The sequence below is a fragment of the Lagenorhynchus albirostris genome, chromosome 18 (genome assembly GCF_949774975.1).
Source record: "Lagenorhynchus albirostris chromosome 18, mLagAlb1.1, whole genome shotgun sequence".
NCBI classification, from domain to species: domain Eukaryota; kingdom Metazoa; phylum Chordata; class Mammalia; order Artiodactyla; family Delphinidae; genus Lagenorhynchus; species Lagenorhynchus albirostris.
In genome coordinates this window covers 6,424,674-6,450,056 of record NC_083112.1, presented here as the reverse complement: position 1 = coordinate 6,450,056, position 25,383 = coordinate 6,424,674, and the positions used below count along the sequence as shown (strand labels likewise).

Here is a 25,383-nt window from a genome sequence, read left to right as displayed (position 1 = left end):
TGTACTTCCTCCCATTCTGGTCACGTTAGCTTGAGCTCCTTCTGCGTGGAATATGCTTCCCCGAGACCTCAGGCTTGGTTCACTCATCTGCTCATTCAGGTCTCTGCACAGATGGCAATCTTCAGGGAGGCTGTGCCTGACACTCCAGGTAAAACAGCCCTCCTGCCACCTGCCACTCTGCCCCTCACCTGCTTCATTCTTCTTCACAGCACTTGTCACCGCCCAAAACATCCACACATCTGTTTGTTTACTGTCCACCTTCCCCACTAGGACATAAACTTCAAGCAGAGGACACACCCTGCCCTGGACAGCGTGGCCATTCAGTCTATGCCCCACTGTCCGCCCATCTCCTAACGGGCTCTTTTCAAGGCAGGCCATGTCCAGGCATTTGGGGGTTACAGAAGGCTGGACCGGCGGGGTCCTGAAAGCCCAGCCCTGACTCCACTCCACTGAAGCCACGCCCACTCTGCAGAGTATCCCACTTATGGATCATCTCACTCTTCTATTGCCTCCCTCTGCTCAGATTTTAGGTTTCAACGAACACAGAAAGTCAGCCAGACTCCTAGGAACTCAGAAGGGAAGAGTTAAAGGCCAAAGTGTGTGCTAAACACCACACTTTAAGGGGTAACTAAACGTAAGTATTTATTCAGAGTCTCAAGAGTTTCCATCCAGCCTTCATGGAGTGCTATCTGGCAGCTTCCATCAAAAATTTAAACACTGATAGACTTGACCCAGCAATTCTGCTTCTACAGATCTCTCTTTGGAATACTTCTACAAGTGTGAAAAGATGTACATTTAAAGACATTTCATACATTATTCACAACAATAGAGATGTATAAATAACCAAAAATGCACAAGGGGAATGATTAAATAAACTACTCTATAACCATATGATGTAGCACTATGCCACCATTAAAAAGAATGAGGTTGTTCTGTATTATACTGGCATGGAAAGATGTCCACGAGAAATAAATTAAAAAGCTAGCTGTTGAACAGTATGCACGGTATTATCCCATATTTATACGCAAAAATGTTACCTGTATTATAGTTGTAAATATATAAAAATAACTGAAAGGCCATTTTACTAGGTTTTTTTTTTCATTTACTAGTTTTTAAATGTTTTTAATAATGGTTACTTCTGAGAAGCAGGATCAAGGGAATTTTACTTTTTATTTTAATATGCTTCTGCATTATCTCCACTTTTAATGATGAGCACACATATTACTTTTATAATAAAAAATAAAAGGCCTGAAACCAAAACCAAAATGAAAATAATCTATCAGCTCTCTGAAAGGATAAGGAAGGAAACCAGCCTAGTGCAACCAATTCTACGAGAATCACTTTGATCGGAAGTTCCACGACCCTTCCCCCAGGAACACAGTGCTGCCTGGAGAATTCCTGTGTGGTTCTGGGAGCTCTTGACGGCACAGAAAATTAAGGCGATTAGTCAAGACTTAGAGCTGTTCTTGCAGTTTTCTTGCAATCTGGACTCAGCTTAAATGTTTTTTGAGTATACCGTCAGCTTTCGTTTTACTCTGTAAGATCCCAGAGTACCTAGCAATGCCAGTTTTGGTCTCACGGTTTTCCTGCTGCCCCTCTGGCCACTCTCCCTTAGTCCTTTCCCTACGCCTAGGAAAGCTGCCCCAGGATTCTGCCTCAACCTTCTCCAGGCCACTCTTCTGGATGAGCCTGTCCATTCAGCATGCTTATACCACTGAATTATACCCACTGATGACTATAGAAATCTGTTATTTCCAATCCAGATGGGCCCAGACACCTCTCCTGAGATCCAGACCCGTTTCAAGGTGTCAACTAGACATGACCACTTACCTACTGGATGACCAGATCATCACACCCTAAGCGGAGCTAATTATCTTCCTCTCCAATCCACTCCTCTTCCAATATCTGCTTTCCTGGCCACCCGTCCCCCTAGTCACTGAGACCAGAAGCTAGTGAGTCCTCGGCCTTATCCTCCCAAATCTAATCGGTTACTAAGTCTCTCTGATTCTGCCCCTTTATCCACCCTCACGGTTTCCCTTAGCTAAGTCCTCCTCATTTCTTGCTGGGACAACTAGGAAAGTCTCCTAAGTGATTTCTCAGTCTGTGTCTCACATTCATCTTTAGTCAATTCACCCTCCTTACAGCTGCCAGAACGATCTTTCAAATTACGTGATTTTACTTTTAAACGCTTTCCAGGGGCTTCCCTGGTGGCGCAGTGGTTGAGAGTCTGCCTGCTAATGCAGGGGACACGGGTTCGAGCCCTGGTCTGGGAGGATCCCACATGCCGCGGAGCAACTGGGTCCGTGAGCCACAACTGCTGGGCCTGCGCATCTGGAGCCTGTGCTCCGCAACGGGAGGGGCCGTGATAGTGGGAGGCCCGCGTACCGCGATGAAGTGGGTGGCCCCCACTCGCCGCGGCTGGAGAAGGCCCTCGCACAGAAGCAAAGACCCAACACAGCAAAAATAAATAAATAAAATAAAATAAAAGCTTTCTAAAGCTTTCCCTGGTCTTAGTAGGAAGCCCCAATTCTGTGTTGTGGAACAAGCAAGCTCCAGGATTGCACTTCCTCTGCTGCATGTCCCCTGCTGTGACACCATGGTCCCCTACGATGCTCTGTGCTCCCACTGTGCTGTCTCGTAGTCTGGAGGGCTCAGTCTCTCCCTCAGCTGCTTGGCCCACCTCATCATCCTCAAATTCAGCTCATCCCCTCTCTTAAGCCCTTCTGTATGAGTTTCTGGTTTGCCACTGGTACAAATTACCATGATCTTGGTGGTTAAAAACAACACACATTTATTCTCTTACAGCTCTGGGGTGGGGGGTTGTCAGAAGTATGAAATCAGTCTCACTGGGCTACTGTCAATGTGTCAGCAGGGCTGGTTCCTTCTGGAGGTTCTGGTGGAGAATCCGCTTCCAGCCTTCCTTGGCTGTGGTCCTTCCTCCACCTTCAAGGCACTTCACTCCGGGCTCTGCTTCCATCATTACATCTCCTTCTCCTCCAACTCCTCGCTCCTTCCTCTTATAAGGACCTTGTGATTACACTGGCTCTATCTGGATCACTCAGCACACCGTCCCCATCTCAAGAGCCTTAACTTAATCGCATCAGCAAAGTCCCTGTGGCCATGCAACGTAACATTCATAGGTTCCAGTGACTAGTACATGGACGTATTTGGGGGCCATTATTCAGCCTATCACACCTTCTCTGTCTACCTGAATGAAAAAATGAAGAAACTCTTTTTGCTCACCAAAAAGGTACTCAGTACTTGGCCTATATTAGCACCCTGAATCCCTGTCACTTATTTATGAAGCTTTTCCTAATTTCATCAACTCCTCTTGAATAGCAGTCTTTCCTTAGAGCCCATTCAGCTTTCCCTGTTTTCTTTCACCCAGCGTAGACTGTATGCCTCTCGTGGATGGATGTCCCTTATCTGGCCTGACCAGCTTCTATTTACTGAACCCATTGCTGACCTTTGGGGAACCAACTCTTCCCTGCTCTTGGTCCATGTGGTTGGGTGGGGCTGACCTGCCTGGATCTGGAGGTGGGCATGTGACCTAGGCCTGGCCAATCAGAGCTCTGCATCACCCCAGTGTGACAGAGCATCTTGGCTTAGCAATAAAAAGATCCAACCTGGGATAATGAGAACCCTACCTTGAGAACTTTGCTGGAATTACTAGAAAAGAATTCTTTTTCTGATAGATACCTAGGCTGGTGGGACGTAAATCTGAACTGCCTTTGACCATCTCTGACCAAAGGGGAGAGCCTTTGTGAACAAGAAGCTAACCAAGGGGAAAGAAGGGCCAAGAGTTGGAAAACATTGATGATGACCTTGTTTAAGTACCGTGTACAGCCTCACCTTACCTTAGCATCATCTCCTGAACTTATCAGTTATATGAGCCAAAATCTCTCTGATCTTTTGCTTTCTTTTTTGCTAAGGCAGTTTGAATTGGGTTTCTGTAACTTGCAACCAAACAAGACCTGAATTACAGGATGCCAGCCAGTGGAAATAGCTCCTTAATGAATACATATACACACTCATCTCTCATGGGGCTGTATATTGGCCAAAACTACTCCTTGTGTACCTTACACAGGCTGAGATTCAGAGCTATATAAACGAATGTGTATATACAAGATCCAGAGCTCTATCATTGGGGTGGAAGAAAGAAGGCGGCAGGTGGGGAAAGAAATGCCAGCCTCACTCTGGTCTCAGACAAGAAGTCATAGAGTTTCATTTGAAACATGGTCACAGATGGTAGTCACCCATTTCCAGACGATCCCTACACAGTCAAATGGCCCTAAAGCGTTTCACCATAAATAGAGCAGCAGAACGCCGCCCTAAGGCCTAAGCTGGAAGGTGCTCCCTGGCAAAGCGTACAGAGCTCCTTGGAAGAGGGAAGAATAGCGAGCGAGCTCAGCTTCTCATGCGGACAAGGTCTTCCACGGTGATCTGAGTGACTCTGACAAGTGTTTGTGTTTTATTCCAAGACCCACCTTGTGTTTTATTACAACCTGTTCATCACAATGCTTAACGCCAAGCCCACCTGTGTGGGAGCCGTGAGAATGTGACTAAAGCTGCCCAATCAAGAGCGATGGATGAGCACGAGGCTGTCCTCTTAAAACAATATGATGGGCTTCCCTGGTGGCGCAGTGGTTGAGAGTCCGCCTGCCGATGCAGGGGACACGGGTTCGTGCCCCGGTCCGGGAAGATCCCACATGCCGCGAAGCGGCTGGGCCCGTGAGCCGTGGCCGCTGAGCCTGTGCGTCCGGAGCCTGTGCTCCGCAACGGGAGAGGCCACAGCAGTGAGAGGCCCGCGTACCCCCAAAAAAAAAAAAAAAAAAAAATGACGACAAATGTCAATGGCTAAGTCAGGATCCTCACTGAGCACATCAAAATGGAAGGAAAAATTCAATTTAAGATAATGGTTAGAAGAATGCTATATACTTTTTTTTACAATACGCACATCAAAAAAAAAATCAAAGGGAATTTGCAGAGGCTCTTAACCTCACCCACAATAGGCCACAAATCCCTGCAAATCAATCTTGGTAGAAGTAAGAAAAGATAAGAAAAAAAGGATAAAGAAATATGCACAATAACTGACTTTATCCCCCAACCGTCTAACCTTCTCACTCCATCCACCTGTGAAAGCACAGGTAACGGGGCTAATTCTTCCCCCAGCCCTACAGACCTCACCCAAACAACATGAAAAGCCATGTTAGGAAGATGAAGGGGAGCAAGAAGAAAAAAGAAAGGTCAGCGTGGCAACAACGAGTGCGATGAGCATCAGGAAGGGAATTGGAGGAGGTGATTAGGAAAAAATGAACTATGTCATCAGGAAGTAGGGATTCTGATGTCACTTACGAGACAAACAGAATGAGGGAACATTTCAAGGGAAGATTTATAGGGGTTGAATAGGATGAAGAAAGGAAATGTTATCTAGATACGAATACATCAAATAAAAGAGGAACCTGGATGAGGTATAAATGAGAGACAGAGTGCGTAAGAGAGGATTCAGGAGGGCTTGCAGGGATAAAAGAAGGAAACAGGTTTTAGCTGCTTTTAAAAAAAATCAGCAGGAATATCTGATGTTGGTGAGAATGGAGTTAATGAGGGAGCAATCTGAATACACTCGAGAAAATGCTGGATTTAACCTGTTTAAGGTTCATTCCATGTCAACTCCATTTATTGCACGCACGAGGGCAGACCTTGTAGCTGGAAATTTAAAGTAAAATAAAGGAGGTCTCTGTCCTCAAATAGAGACCTACAAAAAAATCAGACTCACAACAGAGACCTAATTACTTCCTGGGATAAAAGCAGGGATGATTTAATTCTGAAGATTGTTATGAAAAGGTAAGGATAAAAGAATGAAGAAGTGGGTTTGGGGGGAAAATATTATATCTGTTTAAAAGCTTTGTAATCCCCCAAGTATATTCTTATTCATTCATTATTAAGCACCAAGTAGGCGCCAAGCACTGTCCCAGTGCAAGAGATATCTCTTTTTGGATCTCTCCTGGTGCACATGACACTCAGTACTCCCAACAATGAACTCTGTCACCTAACGAAACTTCCTCTCAGTCCTATTTTCTCTGTCCCGGTAGATGTGTCTTTTGCCTGAGCCAGTAACGTGGATCGCATCCTTATCCCCTCCCTCATTCTTACTTCTTATATGCAATAAGATGCCAAATCCTATGAAACATACATCTTGTATCTCTCTTAAATTTAGTCCACCTCTTTTTTTCGTAGTCACTGCAACTCCTTAATTCAGATCACTGTCACTTGTCTTGCAGAACTGCACACCACCTCCTACCTTCTCTTCTCTCCAGTGAACTCTGCTCCAACTCATCCTCCAGACCTCAACCTAGAGGTCTCTGGATACTGCTAATATGCTCTGTGGCTACAAGCTTATTGCACTATAGGTTGCAAGCCCTTCACCTGTCCGTGTTCCCCATTAGACAATGCATCACATGAAAATCGCCCACTCAGTAAATATTTGTAAATAAATAGAGCTGGTTATCATTACTAACTAATCATGTTCTTCCTTTGTGGAAAATGAAGTCAACCTTGAGATTAGGTAAATTCCTGATATTCTGAAACCTCTTGTTATTTTCTTTCTCTTTTTCATTTCTTCTGCAGTACCTCTCTCTCCCCACCTAATAAACAGGCACATCCTAAGTGAGTAATGAGAAATCCCCTTACACACTCTTAGAAGAAAAATAAGTAAAGCTCTGCATATGATGGATCTGTGGGTGGAAAATAATCCAGTTCTGGGGAATCAAGACACTGCGTGATCCATTAGGCACTGAGAAAATGTGAATAAGTAAGTCGTGGTGCAAAAAGTACTTTGTATTTTTGAAACTACCCAAATAGATACTGGGGCTTTATGCATACTGGGGCTTTATGCATTACCTAACTTTAGTTAGGTAAGCCCAAATGAAAGAAATGGACCGGGATTATTTGTCTCATTCCATCCAATAATTTACTTTCACATTAATTCAAGAACACAATAAAATTGTGCTTTTCACAGCTAACGTTTTCCCCATATAAATATGGTCTACTTAGTATTAAATGAGTGCCCACACGTTAGTTCCCTGTAGTTTTATTCCAAAGGCTGCATCATCCCTTTCTTATTTTCTGAACTATTCATTCCTTGAAAACTCCAAAGCATTCCCTTATTCATTTGTTCATCATGTATTTATTGGGTGGGTCTACCGTACTTGATGGGGTGTTAGCTGTTGGAGAGTCCAAGGTGAAAGACAAAATCCTTACGTCCCGAAATTCACTAACTAGTGGGACATGTAAGTAGTGACAAGATGATGCATCAGGAGCCAGCCCAGTGGTCTGGCTAAAGATTTCTCAGGGAGCTCAGAGGAAGAGGCAGGTAGGGCCTCACCGAAGAATGTTATGTTTGAGCTGAGGTGTGAACTATGAAGGACAATCACCACGAAGGACAGGACACAACAGGCGTGGGACCATGTGCAAAGGTACAGCACGTTCAGGGGCAGCAGGGTGGGGTATGAGACGTGAGGGTTTGCTCGAGTCCCACCTTCCTGGTCTCTAGCCCTCTACGACCTCCAGCTGCACCAGGCAAATATTAAAAATGCTTAGCATAATGCCAGGCACCTACAAACATGGTACTTATTAACAATATTAACTTAATTGTTATAAATGTTTGTTTAGAACCTATGGATTATAAGTGCAGTGCCAGTGTATTAAATCATTTCTGAATCAGGGTGACAAGAATTACACATTCTTCTTTTTCCAATAAGGAACTGAAGATTAGAGAAGTCAGGTAACTGAATTAAAGTCACCCAGCTGCTGCTGGGTCTAACTTCAAAGCTCACTCCCTGTTTCCTCTGCCATCCGAAGTCTGTGTGGTAGAAACTCTCAATTAACAGTGGCTTACTAGTAAAGTTATTCCACTCATTGGAACAAAAATCACGTGGAGACAGAAATATGTCCAAGGTATCTTTGTTTTTTTAAACCTAAAAAGATGTAGCCAATGAATAAGAAAAGGGTCCCGTAACCTTGCTGTTATATTTTCCCAGGTCATGGGCACAGAAGCACTGCAGGCTGGCAGCCCAAGCAGGTGGGTTCTCTGCTGGGTGATGTTGGTCACAGCAGCTGTGTGAAGAGGCCCGTCACTGTCAGGGCTACAGAAAGGGCACCGGCACTGGGTGCAAGTACGGGCTCTGCAGCTGGATGCCGGGGCTTACACCCAACCCGTAAATCTCCTCGTTTTGTTATCCTGGGAAAACTACTTGATCTCTCTAATCCACAGTTTCCTAATCTATAAAATAGTCTTAAGAATAGTACCTACACATCATAAGGTTTTTAAGTGAGGATGAAATGAAAAGGTGGGTACGACTAAGCATACAGTAAGTACTCAATAAATGCTGGCCATTATTATTATTACAGTTGCTCATCAATGAACCATCACATCTGTTTGTCCTGTTTAATATTTATCCCATTGTCCCAGCTCGGATACACAGCATGGTACTGTCACATCACTTAAAGCTGCATATACTTAATGAGTGAGGCATTCGGCTTTCATTCATTCCCCATCTACCTGCCATGTGGACTGTTCAACAATCAGAGCTACTGCTAGGCTGGGGGACTCTGTATTTCAGGGTCCTGCGTCTGGTGGTCGTGTGCAGGCTTCTCATTTTCAGCATGGGCTTTAGACTCCTAGCAGTGAGGCTGCTTTGGGGCCCAAAGCGGTTCTCCACACAAATATGCTGATTGATGGATTGAAGACGGACAATATGAAGACTCTGCAATGTCCAAGAAACGTGTTATTCTTTGCCACTTATCTTAGAAAACGGATGGCTGGCATTTGTCTCTTTCTTATTATATTTGCATTTATTCTAGCTCCCCCCATCCCTGCTCGAAGACAGTAATTAGTATTTGGTATTTCATCAGTGTAAGGTAGCTAGTAAAACATATAAATCTGGAATGAATTGGAAAGTTTTAAACACTGACATGTAATTAAAAGTTCCATGATCCTCAGGCTAAGAGATGGGGCTACACCATGGTAGCACTTTGCATAACAATGCATTTATAGTACAGGAGGCAGAGTTCTGAAGCATATAAATGTCAGAAATCACAATGGAAAACCGGCTCTCCAGGACCATTTGCATTAATTACTTCTGGACCAGCTCCCATAGCTCTTCGAGGCTGACAAGCAGAGTGGGCAAAAATACCAGGCGTGTAACCTCTGAGATGCAATGCATGCATACACTCTTAAGTGAGAGCTAGGGTTTTGCGCCTTACCTTGGAGGGACCACCACACAATAAAAGGTTTCACATCAGCCTGCAGGGGGCCTAACAGCAAGGAGGGTCACGGCATTTTATAAATTCTCTCTGGTACAGTGAGCGCGTCCCCCAGTGCTTCCCAAAATATTATCCATGCCGCTGTTTCCATGGAAGAATTTGAAAGGCAAAGCAGAGAAAGGGAAATGTATCCTGTCCCTTACTTGGATCCTCCTGTGGCATTTCATGATAATTGTTAAACAGCCCTCTAGGCCACTAAACTGGCAATAGAGGATGAGGGTATCAGAGCTTTAAACTCAAGTGTCCACACACACACACACAAAATCAAACTGTCCCAACGAACTGCTTAAAGGGCAATGTTTGTGTAATGATTAAGGCCAGGGTGGACTCACCAGGAAAATCAGACACTGATGAAGCAGCTGTAAATTTTCTGTACATTTTTTTCACGCTGTCTGTCTTTTTACCACTTCACAGCTTGCAAGTTTCTCCATAAAAGGGACGGAAGGGGAAAGGAGGGTGTTTATTTTAAAATTAATAAGGAGTCTAGTTTTTAGCAGTCCTAGCCCAAGATTTTAAGGCGAGGGAAGCTTGGGAACCTCTAAGATTTACAAAGAGGGAATCCATGTGTTCACCTGCACGAAATGCCGTTCCCCACCATTGGTGCCTGGCAACTTCGACTGACCCGTTAGGTCTCTGCCTGCGCATTTTTTCACTACAGTAGGTCTGTATGATACGCCTCCACTGTGCACTCAAGCATAACTGTAATTAAATAATTACGTGTGTAAGTACAAGTTTTATGTTCCTCTCTCCTGTTACACCATGGGCTCTGTAGCAACAGAGACTGTTTCTGTCTCATTCATCATGATTTCCCCAAGCATCCAGCACGGAGCTCAACTCAAAGAAGGTGCCCTGTAACGTCCGTGGAATGAACGGATGCCCGTCACTCCCCGGGGTGACTGAGCTGGACCCTGGGGTCACAGCGTGTGACTCACAGCGCCTCCTGGCCACTGCGAGGAACCTCCCCACTGCTGGCCAGAAAGAACAGCAAACAGGCCTTCCAGGACACCCACGAATGCCACCCTCTGAACGATGAAATGGACAGTCACTCCATCCATCATCCCGCCATATTTTCCTGTCTCTATGACCTCATGCAAAGGAATGGGTCTCAAATGTATCGATTTTTCTCCCACAAAAGTTCTTTCTAACACTTCTACTCTCCTCTATCCCCAACCCATTGCAGGTTCCCCTTTGGCTTCACAATGACAAATGAGCTAAAGTTGGGCTAGCCACGGGGAACCAGCCTCAGGGAGAACACAGCCAACACCAAGTGATAACACCATCTGCACTGAAAAGCCCAGCACAGCCTAACTGCTTTGAACTTGCCTCCTTCAGGTCCCACTCCCGGGTCAACGCGGGCTTCCACATTGTGAGGTACCGTGATCCCCTCACTGTCAGAGAAATGATAGGCTCTTAGAGCTGTTTATGTTAAAAGAGCATATGCGATGGCAAGGAGAACCTCTCAAACCATCCAGACCCAGGATTCCAGTGGCAAAGTGATCCCTTTACCTGTCCTGTCCTTTCCTAGAGCAGAACATTTTATTTCAGCAAGCTCTTACTCAATCTCTTCATTGAAGACGTGCCCGGAGAGGGGAGATGATGCTTGGCCAAACTGAAGAGAGGCAGGGGAGAACGTGCTAGAGCAGCTGTTTCCGGAAGCCTGCACCTTAAAGTGCTCGGGAAACACATTCTGATGGTGTTGACAAGCTACTTGTCTTTTTAAATTATAGTATGCCCAGAAATACCTAAACGTGTGGAATTTAATGCAGAAATAATAATCCCCTGTTCAAGAAGTAAAATTAAGTTTTATGATACAAGTGGAGTTTCTGTAGCCCATAAAATAACAGCCTCATTATTTCCAGAGAATATTTTCCTTAGGGCGAGAGGAACCCAAACAATAAGACATCAGCTGTTCATCTTCTGTATAACCATGGGAAATCCTTCTACAGCTTAGTCTGAATAAAGGAATTTTATTTTCTGTTATACATCATGTCAACATGACAGTACCAGAAGGCATACTGACCTAGAAGTACTCTATCACCAGATCAATACTTCAACTGAAAATATTTTCCGTTTTGCTACAACTGAAAACCAGTTGGAAAAGTCAATCGGTAAAGCCTGATTATTTGTGTAAAATTATACGGATCAAAACCCTGGTGAAATTTTGTATTTGACATACGAACAACAGAACAACTTTTCATGACAATTCTGAGAAAAAGAGTCACCAAAAGACCAAGGTTACGTTTCTAGAATTCTTCCCTTTACACAGCCACAGAGAGGATGTTCAGTACTTTTTTTTTAACCATTAGCACTAAATCCACAGCACTTTCCTTTGTCGTCACACTGATGTCAAGAAGGCAATGGGGCTTCCCTGGTGGCGCAGTGGTTGAGAGTCCGCCTGCCGATGCAGGGGACACGGGTTCATGCCCTGGGCCGGGAAGATCCCACATGCCGCGGAGCGGCTGGGCCCGTGAGCCATCGCCGCTGAGCCTGCGCGTCCGGAGCCTGTGCTCCGCAACGGGGGAGGCCACAGCAGTGAGAGGCCCGCGTACCACAAAAAAAAAAAAAAAGAAGGCAATGAAAAGAAAAATAATAATAAATAAATAAAGGGAATTCCCTGGCAGTCCAGTAGTTAGGACTCCGCGCTTCCACTGCAGGGGGCATGGGTTCAATCCCTGGTCGGTCGGGGAACTAAAATCCCACAAGCCGAGGGGTGTGGCCAAATAAATAAATAAATAAGAAGGCAATGATCATTATTAACTTACAGGAAGATGATATTATAGAAGTGGATCATGCTTAGCACAGTGCATTAGTTCTCAACCTGTGTCTGGAAACCTGGGGAAAGAGGGGCATGGACAGAATACAGAATTATTATAGGGGTTCTGGGCGCTGTACGTGCAGTAACTAGCATTGTCCCAGAAAGAGGATTCAACCTCTAAGCTGTATTTTTCAATGATAGTTATTTCAATAAAATGTAATTAACTGGCCTCCATCTGTGTAGGAATCTGTAAGTGGCACAGCACAAAGGTTAGGTATATACCTTTTAAAGTCAGACAGATCTAGGTTGATTTCACGTTCTGCTGCATAGAAGCTGTATGACCGTGGGTGGGAGGGGGGTTTACTTAATTTCTCTAAACCCCAGTTTCCCCTAGAGCTAAATTAAGTAGCATATAGAAATCCCCAAGCATACTGCATGGTACACAGAGAATGCTCAGTAAACATACCTTTGAAAAGAAGAAAAGAAAAAAGGAAAAGACCTGAACAAAATAGTTTTTTGTTATTTATATTCCTGATATCTAAAACATTTAAGCATCCTTCCAATTATCCAACATAGAATATTACACTTAAGACAAATTAATATTGACTTATTTGCCATCATAAACTGAACTAAGACAACTCTTACTTTAGAGGGACAGCTGAAAACACATGCCAATCATTTCCTTCTAAGGGTCCTCTAAACTCTCGATTATAGAGTTAAATTTCATAAAGGATGTACTCCTAGATTATACTTTAGCTCCAGTAAAATCTCTCTCCAAACAACTCATTTAATATTGTCTCCTTGACTTAGTTGATTTATGGCTATAAGAAATAGCTACAGTCAAAATATGTCTGCGTTATTTGTAAAGCCGTATTTCAATGTGACTCCATATTTCTGCCTTTAGGAATCCATCATAAAAACACCCTGCATTGCTCAAGCCCTGCCCATTCCCAGGAAGGGCTTGTTTTCCTGACTGGCCCTTGGCCAGCTCCTGGGAGCTGAGCTTCTGGCATGTTCTGACTGAGGAAAGCGTTCTGCCTACCTGAGGTCTTGGGTCACATGGTACCAGTTTGCCTAGACAGTCCAGCAGGTGATATATGCCAATGTAACTGACCCATAATAAAAACCCTGGACAACCAGACTCAGGTGATGTGCTGCTGCATATCTTGCTGAAGGAATTAAGCACACCTGTATGACTCCACTGGGAGGGGACCCTTGGGACCTGGTGTCTGGTCTTCTCTGAACTTCGCCCCGTGAGCTTTCTTCCTTTGACTTTTTACTCTGGATTCTTCCACTTTCACAAACTGTAATGATGAATATAACAACTTCTGAGTCCTGTGAGCACTTCTAGGGAAATCATCAAGCCTGAGGGTAGTCTGGACAACCCCAGCAAAATATGTTTTTGCAAAATAAGCTTATTGCAATTCCTTGCTTTGTGGTAATGAAACACTGAAAACAACCTAAATGCTGAACAAGGGATAAAGAGTCCTACAAATTGGGGTAAATCAATATGAAGTTATTACGACAGGACTAAAAGTTAAATTTTCACATGTTTATCGTGACATTGGAAAATGCTTAGGATATAATGTTAAGTGAAAAAGCAAGATACAGAAGTATCTATAAAGCATCAGCTCAATTATGGGGAAAAAATCCATACCTGTTTAGAAAAAAGAGTGAAAGGAAATATGTCAATATATATTATTGGTAGCTATTCATGGACTGAGATTATGAGATATTTTATTGTTTCATTTTTTTCTATATTCTTCATGCATTTTTCTGGGAGCAAATTATTATCCCATTTTTTACTGAGTTGTTTTTATGTATTTCATTGTAAAAACTGAAACATTTGGAAAAATTCTAACTATAGAAGGAATACAAAACTTAAAAATGAAAGTTCTTTTTCCTAATCACAATTTTTCTCCAATTGGACACCACACTGATAATAGCTATTAACTATTTAAATGATACTTTCCACCTTTTTTCTATAAATATACAAAAAGGTATACGTTAAAAAAAGATTTATTTTCATTTTGGGTTTTGAAAAAATGAGATCATGTTCTGTAGCTTCTCTTGCTTTAACAATATATTATGGACAGTTTCTGAATAATTCATATCGATCTAGCTCCACCTTTTCAATAACTAAATGAGCGTCTATTGAATGGATACATATTGTAACCTATTTAAATATGTCCATATTGATGGATATTTAGATTGTTTCTAATTGTTTAGTATTATAATCAGTGTTGCAGAGAATGTTCCTATACATATATCATTGCTGCTTGAGCAAGTATTTTTGTAAAAGAGAGTCCCAGATGTAGAAATACTGGATTACACGGTAAAGATAGTTACATTTTCATAGATATTAACAAACTGACCCCCAAAAGACTGTCCCAATTTACATTCCCACTAATGCTACAAGAGTGTTTTTTTGCCATGATCTTACCAACACCGGCATGTAATAAACCTTTTTATTTTTTCTAATCCAATATGAAAAAGATGGTATCTTATTAAAAAAAACTGAACGTATTTAGTCATTAGTGAATTCGAACATCTCTTCATGTTTATGGCCACTGACCTCTTTGTACTTCTATTGTATAAGTCACCCATTCATATATTTGACCTACTTTTCAAATGAAATTGTACTTTTTCTATTGATTTTCATAATAACACTTTGTTGAAGCATTTTCATTCAGTTTATCATCCTTCTTACCTCTAGGATGTCCTTTATTGCAGACAATTTAAAATTTGTATGTAGTTAAATCTATCATTTTTTAAAGGTTTCCAGGTTTCACATCATGTTTAGAAAGGTCTTCCCTATTCCAAAATTTTAAAATATTATCCAATTATTTTCCTATCAGAAAAGATATGTCTAAACTATACAATTAAAATTACTGTCCATTATGTTGTTCAATATGATTTTTTTTAATTCACAGAGTTAAAATTTTACACATTTGTGCTTAAAAAATAAGTTTCTCTCTTCTGATAAAGTGGCGCACTCTTTTTTTTTCCCCTGATTGTGTTTCTTCTTTTGCCCTTGCAGTCAGGAAGCTCTGAGCCCAGTTTTATCAGGCTCTTCTCTTTTTTATTGTTTGGATTTTTATCCTTGTATCTCTGTTATTCTGTGCCCTTTACTACATGCTGCCTTGTATCTTTTCTGAAATCAGAAAGTGAAAACATAACGCATAAATTAGAAAATGATTAAATAAATAGAAAGTGATTAAATAATTTTAAAAGCCTATTATATTTAATTTAAACTTCTTCAGGTCATTTGTTTCTTAATCCATCTTACTATGAATTCCTGGTCTGCTAGAATTAACTGGCAGCCAGCTGATCGGATTATAGATCTCTTGCTCTCACTCTAATTATCAGTGTACAAATCTGTTTACCTTATTTTGAGCCCCTCAAGGTTAAGGACTGTTCTAATTATTCTTGAATCCAAGTCACCTGGAATCACCAAGGGAAAGAAGCAAAGCATCACAGTTTAGAAATGTTTCCAACAGCATGCCCTTAAAACAAGGGTTGGTGTTACCTAAGTAATTAAAATAACCCAAACACCTCACAGTCCCAAGAAATACAATTATTTGGAATTTAACTGTAATTTGCACACCTGCCTTCTGCTTTTTAATTAGCTTGATGACAGAACAAGGTGATGTGAAAGCTGATTTGGTAGTAGGAACTAGATTTTATTTAAATGAAAAATTCATAGCAGTGGAACAAATGCAAACCTAAAATTCGGTAATAAAATTTATCTTTTAACCACAATTTTATACTTGTTGTTAAATTAGGTGTTGGAGTGGGATGCAAGTTCGAAGAGAACATCCTGAAATCTCTCAAGGGGGCCTTCTGCTTCATTTTCCCAATCCGTGCCTTCCCCTGATGACTGCATGTCACAGGGGTCACAGCCATAGTCTACACGGCGGCTGGCCTGGGGTCCTCCGTCTAGTAAAGGGTGGTGCTTAATCCTCGTTCTAAAACACCCTTGGGACATCCTTGGCAGTCCAATGCCTTCCAATGCAGGGGGTGCAGGTTCAATCCCCGGTCAGAGGGCTAAGATCCCACATGTCTCACGGCCAAAAAACCAAAACATAGAAAACAGAAGCAATATTGTAACAAATTCAATAAAGGCTTTAAAAATGGTCTACATCCAAAAAATAAATCTTAAAACAAACACCCTAGCACCTCCTCCTTATGTCAATAATGGGAAAATATCTAAGAAGTTTTATGTCTTTGGAAAAATCGGAACACAGAGCCTTAGGGCGTCATTGAAATAGGCTTCCGAGCAGACCTTGACTAAGGCTCGGGAGCTCTGTCCACTGCCTGTCTCACCTCCAGAGTCTGGGGCTACCCCCTCTGCCCCCCACTCCCACCCCTGCGGACCCTGAAAAAGGAGGCTGCAAGTAACAGAGCAAGGCTGGCAGAGCTCACAGTTACAGAGAGGAAACACTGGGGGAGAGAGAGAAGGGAAAGAGACATGACTGGGGGCAGCTGCCGGCTGCTTCTGCCGGACGAGGCCTGTGGAATTTGCCATCAGAGCCTAAGAAGCTGACCTCGGGGCAGCTGCATAAGGGTGTGAAACAGGTGGGAGTCTCCGAGCATCTGCTGGAGCCTGTTCCAGGACACGGGTAAGGCAGGACTCTCACTTGTCCTCAGGAAGTGGTCTCTTGCTTCATTATGTAACAACCTGCCCAAGTCACAAGTACTTTCTGAGCCCTCGGCGTGGAAACTGGTGACATCATGGTGACCCTTTCTCTGCTGGGAACATCCCTTACCCCCCATGAACACGCAATCCCTCCTCACACAGTATCATTCCTTCCCCTCTCTTCCCTCTGGTTAAACACCTATTTTTCATGGCATCACCAACCGAATTCTAACCAAGACGTCTCAAGGAGAGCCTGACCTGAGGCAAGGAATCCTGTGTACCATTTCTGTTTACCACCATCCCCAGTTCACACATGTGAAATCTAATGGTAATGGGGGACCACAGATGGAATTCTTATACTCCACAGCGGGATATTTATATTATTGTGGAAAAAGCACAGGACACATACACAACCTATGTGATTTCCTGACGCCACCACATGACTTGGGGCAAGTCCTTTCACCTCTGAATCTTGATTTCCCATCTGCAAACTAATACTTTCCTTGTCCACCACTCTAGGTTTCTGTGAGGACCAAATCATACTTAGCACATTAAAGTGTTTTATAAAGTAATACAAAGTGGAAGAGAATTCTTGTTATCAAGATCACATGGCTTTCCAAAATCCTCTACAGAGCAGAAGTATTTGAAAAAATAATGAAATTTTTATGGTCTTAAACACTGTTGCTGCCTTGCCCTCTATTCTTCACACCTGAAATACCTTACTTCCACTTAGCTCTACCTCCACTAAAACAGCTAAAACAGCCACTCTCTCTGCACAGTTTTCAATGGAACACTTTAAACATGTACTGAAGCAGAGAGACTAGTCTAGTTAACTATGTATTCTATCACCCAACTTCAACAACAAGCAATACCCATGTTTCATCTTCTGTAACATGTTGACTCCACGTGCCACCATCCTGGGTTATTCTGAAGCAAATCCCAGAAAGCGTATCACTTCATATTTGTGCGTTTCTAAAAGACGGCTTTTTAAGAAAACATACCCACAGGGAGGGATAAATGAGGAGTTCGGGATTAGCATACACACACTACTATATATAAAACAGACAACCAACAAGGACCTGCTGTATAGCACAGGGAACTCTACTCAGTATTTTGTAATAACCTCTAAAGGAAAAGAATCTGAAAAAGAATAGAATATATGTATATGTACAAATGAATCACTTTGCTGTACACCTGAAATTAACACAACATTATAAAGCAACTATACTTCGATTAAACAGAAACAAAAACATAACCACAAATACTACCATCATACTCAGAATAATAGCAATAATAGTTTCTTAATGTCATCTAAGAGCCAATGTTGGTTCACATTTCTTCAGTTATCTTTAAAAAAAAATTTTTTTGGTGTGTTTGTTTGAATTGGGATACAAAACAAGATCCATACTTTGCAACTGGACGATAAGTCTAAGTTTTTTATAATCTACAGGTTCCCCCTCTATGTCCTTTGTCCCCCTCCCAGAATGTTTGTTTATCTGCCTTTTTTTTTTTTGCAATTTTTGTTGTTATTTCTACTGTTGAGTAAGTTGGATGGTTTGTTTTATAGAGTTTTTCAGTCTGGTTGGTTGATTTTATTCCCATGGTGTTATTTAATATGCTTCTTTGTCCTTTCTACTTCTAGTAAATTAGTAAATCTAAAGGCTAGGGCGGATTCATTTTTCCCCCAAGACTAATTCACATGTAATGTTGTATATCAGTATTAGTTCGTAACGTCTGGTTTTCCCTTTCCACTGATGATCATTGCCTTTACCTACTGATTCACTAAAGCTTTGAAAAGGTGATATTCTATCATACCTTATTTATTAACTAGAATGCTTTTAAACACTAAAAGAGAACCTTCCCCTCGCCAACTATTTGGTTATCATGAGATACAGACTGAATAGGAGAAGTGGCTAAAATATTTTATTCTTTTCTTTACCAAATTTCAAAAAAAGTTTCTTAGCATCAACCAAAGTGCCTAGTTTTTATCTTATTCTGTATCATTATGACCTCATGGATACACATATATTTTGATTTGATGAATATTATTCTACTGCAATTATGAATCTTATTGATATTCAATCTCTTCCTTCCTTCCTTCCTTCCTTCCTTCCTCTCCCTCCCTCCCTCCCTCTCCCCTCCCTCCCTCTCTCTCTCTCTCTCTCTTTCTTTCTTCCAGTAGGAGCTTATTCAGTCTGACTCTTGAGTTGATAGAATCCTAGTAGTCTTTGAATTCCTCTTGGCTGTCTGTTCTGGGGTCTACAGTTCCTGCCCTAGACCTGGAACCAGCCATTTCTTCAAAGACCCTTATCTCCTGTTAATGCAAAATGTATTGAGAGATCACAGTCTGGGCACTGGGGGTACTCTATGCTATTGGTCTAATCACTGTTTATAACTTTTCAGTGGACAGAGCTGGCAATACTTTTTTTTTTTGCGGTACACGGGCCTCTCACTGTTGTGGCCTCTCCCGTTGCGGAGTACAGGCTCCGGACGCGCAGGCCCTGTGGCCATAGCTCAGGGGCCCAGCCGCTCCGCGGCATGTGGGATCTTCCCGGCCCAGGGCATGAACCCGTGTCCCCTGCATCGGCAGGCGGACTCTCAACCACTGCGCCACCAGGGAAGCCCGGCAATACTGTTTAATGATAAATTTCAGATAAGTTCATACTTTATCCCATAATGCCCATATCCTATTTTTCCCATAATACACACATTCAGAATAACAGCAGATTTGGAATCGCCATAGCCACGCTACCACCAATAATGTAATTACTAAAAACAGTTTAAGATTTTTTTTGCAATTCTTTTTGAACATAGAGTACATACTATTAGGGTGGAACAACCAAATTACTCTTTTAAAGTCACTTGGAATAAGTCTTCTTATTCCATGGATGTATGACAATCCATTCAGCTGGTCCCCTGTGGATGGACAGCTGAGTTGTTTCAGTATTTTGCCATCTCAAATAGCACTGCAATGAACCACTTTGTGCATTCTGCTTTTGCCAGTCTACCTTTGGGAAAGATTTCTGGAGGTGGGACTGCTAAGTCAAAGAAAAAAATGCACATGTGATTTTATTATTAGATATTGCCCATTTCCTTTCATAGGAGTTGAGCTATTTTATATTCCAGCCAGTACACGGACGAGAATGCCTCTTTTCCTGCAGATTCACGACAGTGTATGTTTTCAAACATCTGGATGTTTGCCCATCTCACAGGTAAGATACTATAGTCTATTGTAATTTTACTTTATGTTTTTCTTATTATGAGCGATGCTGATTCTCTTTTCATATGGCTAGGAGCTATGTGCATTTCTTTTTCTAAGAACTGTCTGTTCAAATTCCTAGTCCATTTTTCTGTAACAGTGGTTTCACAAGTGTGATCTCTAGACCAGCAGGATATGCAGCGCCACCTGGGAATCATTAGAAATGCAAATTCTCAGGCCCCACCTCAGACCTACTAATGAGATGCTAGGATGAGGCCCAGTAATCAGTGTTTTAACAACCACTTCAGGTGATTCGGATGCACTAAAATTTGACAAACACTGGTCTATAGGATTGATTCAACAACTGTATTTTAACTCAGTGCAGGCTTGTCTCGTTATTTTCTATTTAAACCAAGGCCAAACTGTTAAACTGGAACCAAGAGTCAAAGGCCGTGTGACATTCATTCATTGATTCGTTGATGTATCCAAACATTAACAAGTAGATGTAAGTAGCCACTGCGTGTCAGTCACCGGGGACACTGCAGCAGCGGGGATACTGTGCTCAATAAAATGGACAAGTCACTGTCCCCAGGAGCTTCTCCTCCACTGAGGAAGAGCAAAACCAAACAAGTCAATTTAAGTCTTACCAAAGGGGATTACAAGGTGGTACTCCATTGAAGGGCAAGTGGTCAGGGAAATGCAAATTTAAAATAACACTTCCACCAAATGGACAAAAAATTTTTAAAATGCTATCTATTCTTAGCAGGGATATGGGTGGAAAGGTGAAGCACTGCAGCCTCTTTGAAAAGGAATCTAATCATATCTATTAATGCATCAAACACAGCCATCCCACTGCTGGGGATCAATCCTGTAGAAAGAATGCCACCAAGGACACGTACTGCAGCACTGTTTATAGCAGCAAACACCAGTTACAAAGTGAATGTCCACCAGTGGGGGAATGGTTCAATAGATCATGGTATATCCACGCCAGGCAGCCATTGAAAAATGAGCCATACACTGACTTGAGGGCAGCTCTATGACATACTTTGAGTAAGGAAAGTAACATGTAGAAAAATGGGTACAATCCAATCTTACTTTTAGGAACTCACGCAAGCCCATCTGCGTGTGTACGTATATGCACTGGTACATGAGTACAAGAGCACAGAAGAATAACCTGGAGCAATGAATAGCCACAGGGGTGAGCCATCTACCGTGGATTCAGGCTCAACATCCAAGCTTCCTTCCTCTTAGTGTGTCTTCCTACAGTGCGGAAGATGGAAAGCTAAGCCACATGCCGCGTGCTTGGACATCCCGCGGGCAAACGTGTACACTTGCGATCTGGGAGGAGAAGGCGGGGCGGGGGCCGCACCGGGCTGCTGACCAGCACCTTCGTTTGTCACACCTTTGCGTCAGCTGAATTCTCTGTGTCCCTCACCAGCTTCCTGGGTGTGGAGGCGCAGGGCTCGGGGCATTGGCTTTGCGGGTCTGGATAGAGCAGGCACGGTGTGAGCTCGGGAGCAAGGCTTTCTGCGGTAGCCGCTGATCCCTGCATCCCAGCATGGGTGGTGCGGGCCTGGGACCAGCAGGGGGATGGAGCCCCTGAATCCCTGTAGAGGCAGCAGTTGCCCCCAGGGATCAGGGACCCACTCCCGGGGGCACAGTCTGCAGCTCACTCCTACTGGCCTTCCAGTGATTTCATCAGCGCCTGCTTCCCTGAACCAAATTTGCCTAAAACAGCTTGATCCTTTTTTCTTTGCAATGAAAACTGTGTGGTCTGATGGGTTACCAGTCACAGAGAGGAGTGAGAGGGAGTTGTGAGAATTTAAACACAGGAATATATGAAAGTGCCTTGAAAATTGTGGTACTGTTATTATTATTAATTTTAAATGCCATCTGAAACTCATCTGTCATCCCATCTAAACAACTGATTTACCCAAGGACTTTCAAAAGACTTCAATGCAGAAGAGGCTCTCCACTGCGGAGCTTCTCCACAGCGCAAGTCTTACCCGCCGGTGTGGTCGTGGATTTTGGCGCTGGAAGCAAACTCCTGCGAGGTGTTGTCACACTGGAGGATGCTGGAGGGGCCACCCGGGCAGCCCCTTTGGGTGTGTCTTTGGAAGGCAGAGCTGCCTTCAGAGCCGGCTGGTCTTCAGTCCCAAAGGTTGAACCTGTGGAAGCATACAAGCTCATGAAAAATGGATGGACCCCCTCGCCGTGTGCCACTGTCGACCATCCTACCGCTGCCACCTGCTTTAGAACCTGACCCAACTCCTAGTGAGTGGCCTTGAAAAGCATTTCTCTGGGACCAGATGTGGAAAAGAGCTCCCTTTAGCCACCGCAGGGGAGTCTGTCATTCAAATCCCCCTGCCAGGGGCTCCACAAAGGCCACGAGCAGCCTCACTTCTCTGAAGATTTTACACATGTGCTCACGCACACACAATTTGCTTGTGTGGATGTGGAGCTGCAGACACATACGGTAAGCATCTATTTTGTGACTCACAGAGGATGAGCAACAGTGAGAAACAGTGTGAGTGACCCAGGGGAGACGAGAGTAAGAATGCACATGTGCACCTCTGGTCCAGGAAGTGTGTTCGGCGCTCCCTGAAACCCAGCTGATTTTACCTTGAGAAGAAGAGGCTTGGGATGAAGGTAGACGGGTGAGAATATGGAGACAGAGAATCCCTTTGAAACTCATGAAGCTTTTTGTCTGAAAAGCTGAGGCCTCATCAAACTAAGAGGACCTTGCATTAGAGTCCAGTTTACTGCGAAGGCAGGTATTTATTCATCATTTCAGTTTCCTATTCAACACAGAACAGGCTCTGCGTCTATAGGACAGCTTGTTTACAATGGACTGCTCTGAAGATAGGGCATCTTGGGATTTGTGTCAGACTTAAATGCCCGGAATGGCCGTGGTCTAATTTTTTCCTCTATATCTTTTCAAACCTATTATGGTTTATACATTTGTAATCTCTTAAAGACAATGACACCACCATCTATTCCTATTAAAGGATAAATCTTCTAAATGTACCTCTGGGTACAGCTGCAAGGACTAATCTACTAAATTAAACAGAGAGCCTGAATATACTGAGATTACCGCTTGTTGGGGATAAAACTATCCAGTTAGGAACGTGACCATCTACTGTGGAAAACAGGCAATGACAGGTGGAAGAAGTATACAGAAGTTTAGTGAAAGATTAAATTGTTTTGTTTTCATCATTTTAAAAGGATAGTCATAACATTCTATTTAGATAGGGCCTGCATCAAAATGCTAACATTATTAAGTGGCTTTAGTGTTAAAATACTCAGGAGTTTTATTCAACCCCTTAGAGTAAGAGATGGCTGCTCTCCTCCCTCTGAAAGTCTGTTTAAAATGGGTAAGATCTGTTTGGTTTCTAAAGAAAAGTGTATTTAGGAAGGAAAACTAAAGAACGTGTGATTTCCTAACAGAGAACCTATGCCCTATAGTTCTTTGAAGGTCCCGTGCAAGGTTTTAAATAGTTTTAAACAGGGCTAGGAGAATGCATTTGCTCCACACAAACAGAATAAAAATGATGAAACTCCGCTGAAAGGATGTACACTGTATCCTGAATTTCAGATTAAAAAGCAAGCACAGGACAGCCATATGCAGAAAAATGAAACGACCGCTATCTCACACAGTGCACAGAAATTAACTCAAAATGGATTAGAGACTTGAATGTAAGACCTGAAACCATAAAACTCCTAGAAGAAAACATAGGCAGTACACTCTTTGACATTGGTCTTAGCAATATCTTTCTAGATGTGTCTCTTCAGGCAAAGGAAGCAAAAGCAAACATAAACAAAAACTATATATAGAAAACTAAAAAGCTTCTGTATAGCAAAGGAAACCATCGACAAAATCAGGGGACAACCTGGCAAATGGGAGGAGATATTTGCAAATAATATATCTGATAATGGGTTAACATCCAAAATATATAAAGAACTCACACAACTTAACAACAACCCAAACAACCATATTAAAGAAAGGGCAGAGGAGCTGAATTTTTCCAAATAAGACATACAGATGGCCAACAGGCACATGAAAAGATGTCCAACATCACTAAATTACTAGGGAAATGCAAATTAAAACCACGAGACATCACCTCACAACTGTCAGAATGGCTGTTATCAATAAGACAAGAGGTAACAAGTGTTGGAGAGGAAGTGGAGAAAAGGGGGCCGTCAGGCACCGTTGGTGGGAGTGGAAATCGAGGCAGCTACTATGGAAGACAGTATGGAGGTTCCTCAAAAAATTAATGATAGAACTACCATTTGATCCAGCAACTCCACTTCTGGGTATTTGTCCAAAGAAAACAAAAACGCTAATCCAAAAAGATACCTGCACCCCCATGTTCACTGCAGCACTATTCGCAATAACCAAGATATGGAAACAACCTAAACGCCCATCAGTGGATGAATGGACGAAGAAGATGTGCTACATAAACACATACCTACACACATACCACGTAATACTACCCAGCCATAAAAAGATAAACTCTTGCCATTTGAGACAACATGGATATACCTCAAGGGGATTACGCTAAGTGAAATAAGTCAGACGAAGAAAAATACTGTATGATTTCACTCATATGTGAAATTATAAAAAGCAAATACGCCCCAAGCCAAAATAAATGAAAAAACTAAACCAAACAAACAAACACATAGATACAGAGAACAGCGGTTCCCATAGGAGAGGGCTCCGGGTTGGCGGCTGGCGGCAGGAGGGCGAAATGGGTAAAAAGGATCAACTGTATGGTGATGGATGGAAACGAAAATTTTGGTGGTGAGCATGTTGTAGGGTATACAGAGGTAGGAATATAATGGTGCACACATGAAACCTATATGTTATAAATCAATGTTACCTCAACAGAAAAATAAAGTAAGCACGTGTTTGATCGAAACCTCATCAAGAAAAGGGACACCGGGCACCTGCAGAACAGTGAGTCTTAGCTTCTGAATCACAGCACAGGCTCACCAGTCCCATCCTAGGACTCAGAGAATCTCTGGGGGTTGTAGGACATTTTGAGGGGGGATGGCAATGGCTCAGCCACTAGAAATATTTCACATGGAATTATCTAATGTTCAGCCCCCTGCTGACACACTGCCAGAATCATCTATTCACTGGAATGTGTAGTGGAAGTTGAACGGAACATAAAATCTTCCACACAGAGCCTTCTATTTAACTATTCAAGTTTCTTAAGAAGGGGAATATTCTGTATCATTTGTGGAGTTCAAATGCCCTTTTATCAAATGCTCTTGTGACTGGCATTATTCTCTTACGTGAAATTTATAATTCAGTGAACATGTCAATTTGGAGATCCGGCTGCTCTCCAGGCTGGGAAGTAATTCATCTGTTTGAAGTAGGAAGCATCAAGGAAGCTCCGTACTCCCCTCTGAGAGAGGTCTTGAATTACCGAAAAGTAAAACAGAACAAAATAATACAATACA

The 25,383-nt window shown here is 42.6% G+C and overlaps 1 protein-coding gene across 3 annotated transcripts in view; it reads right to left on the bottom strand.

Annotated features, from left to right (window-relative positions):
- The window catches only part of MTUS2 (microtubule associated scaffold protein 2), a 321,113-nt gene that overhangs the window by 134,806 nt on the left and 160,924 nt on the right, over positions 1 to 25,383 (bottom strand). For all 3 annotated transcript variants that reach the window (XM_060129305.1, XM_060129303.1, XM_060129304.1), the window contains one exon: positions 21,924 to 22,085. In XM_060129305.1, the coding sequence (XP_059985288.1) occupies positions 21,924 to 22,085 (162 nt within the window). The remainder of the gene's footprint in view (positions 1 to 21,923; positions 22,086 to 25,383) is intronic.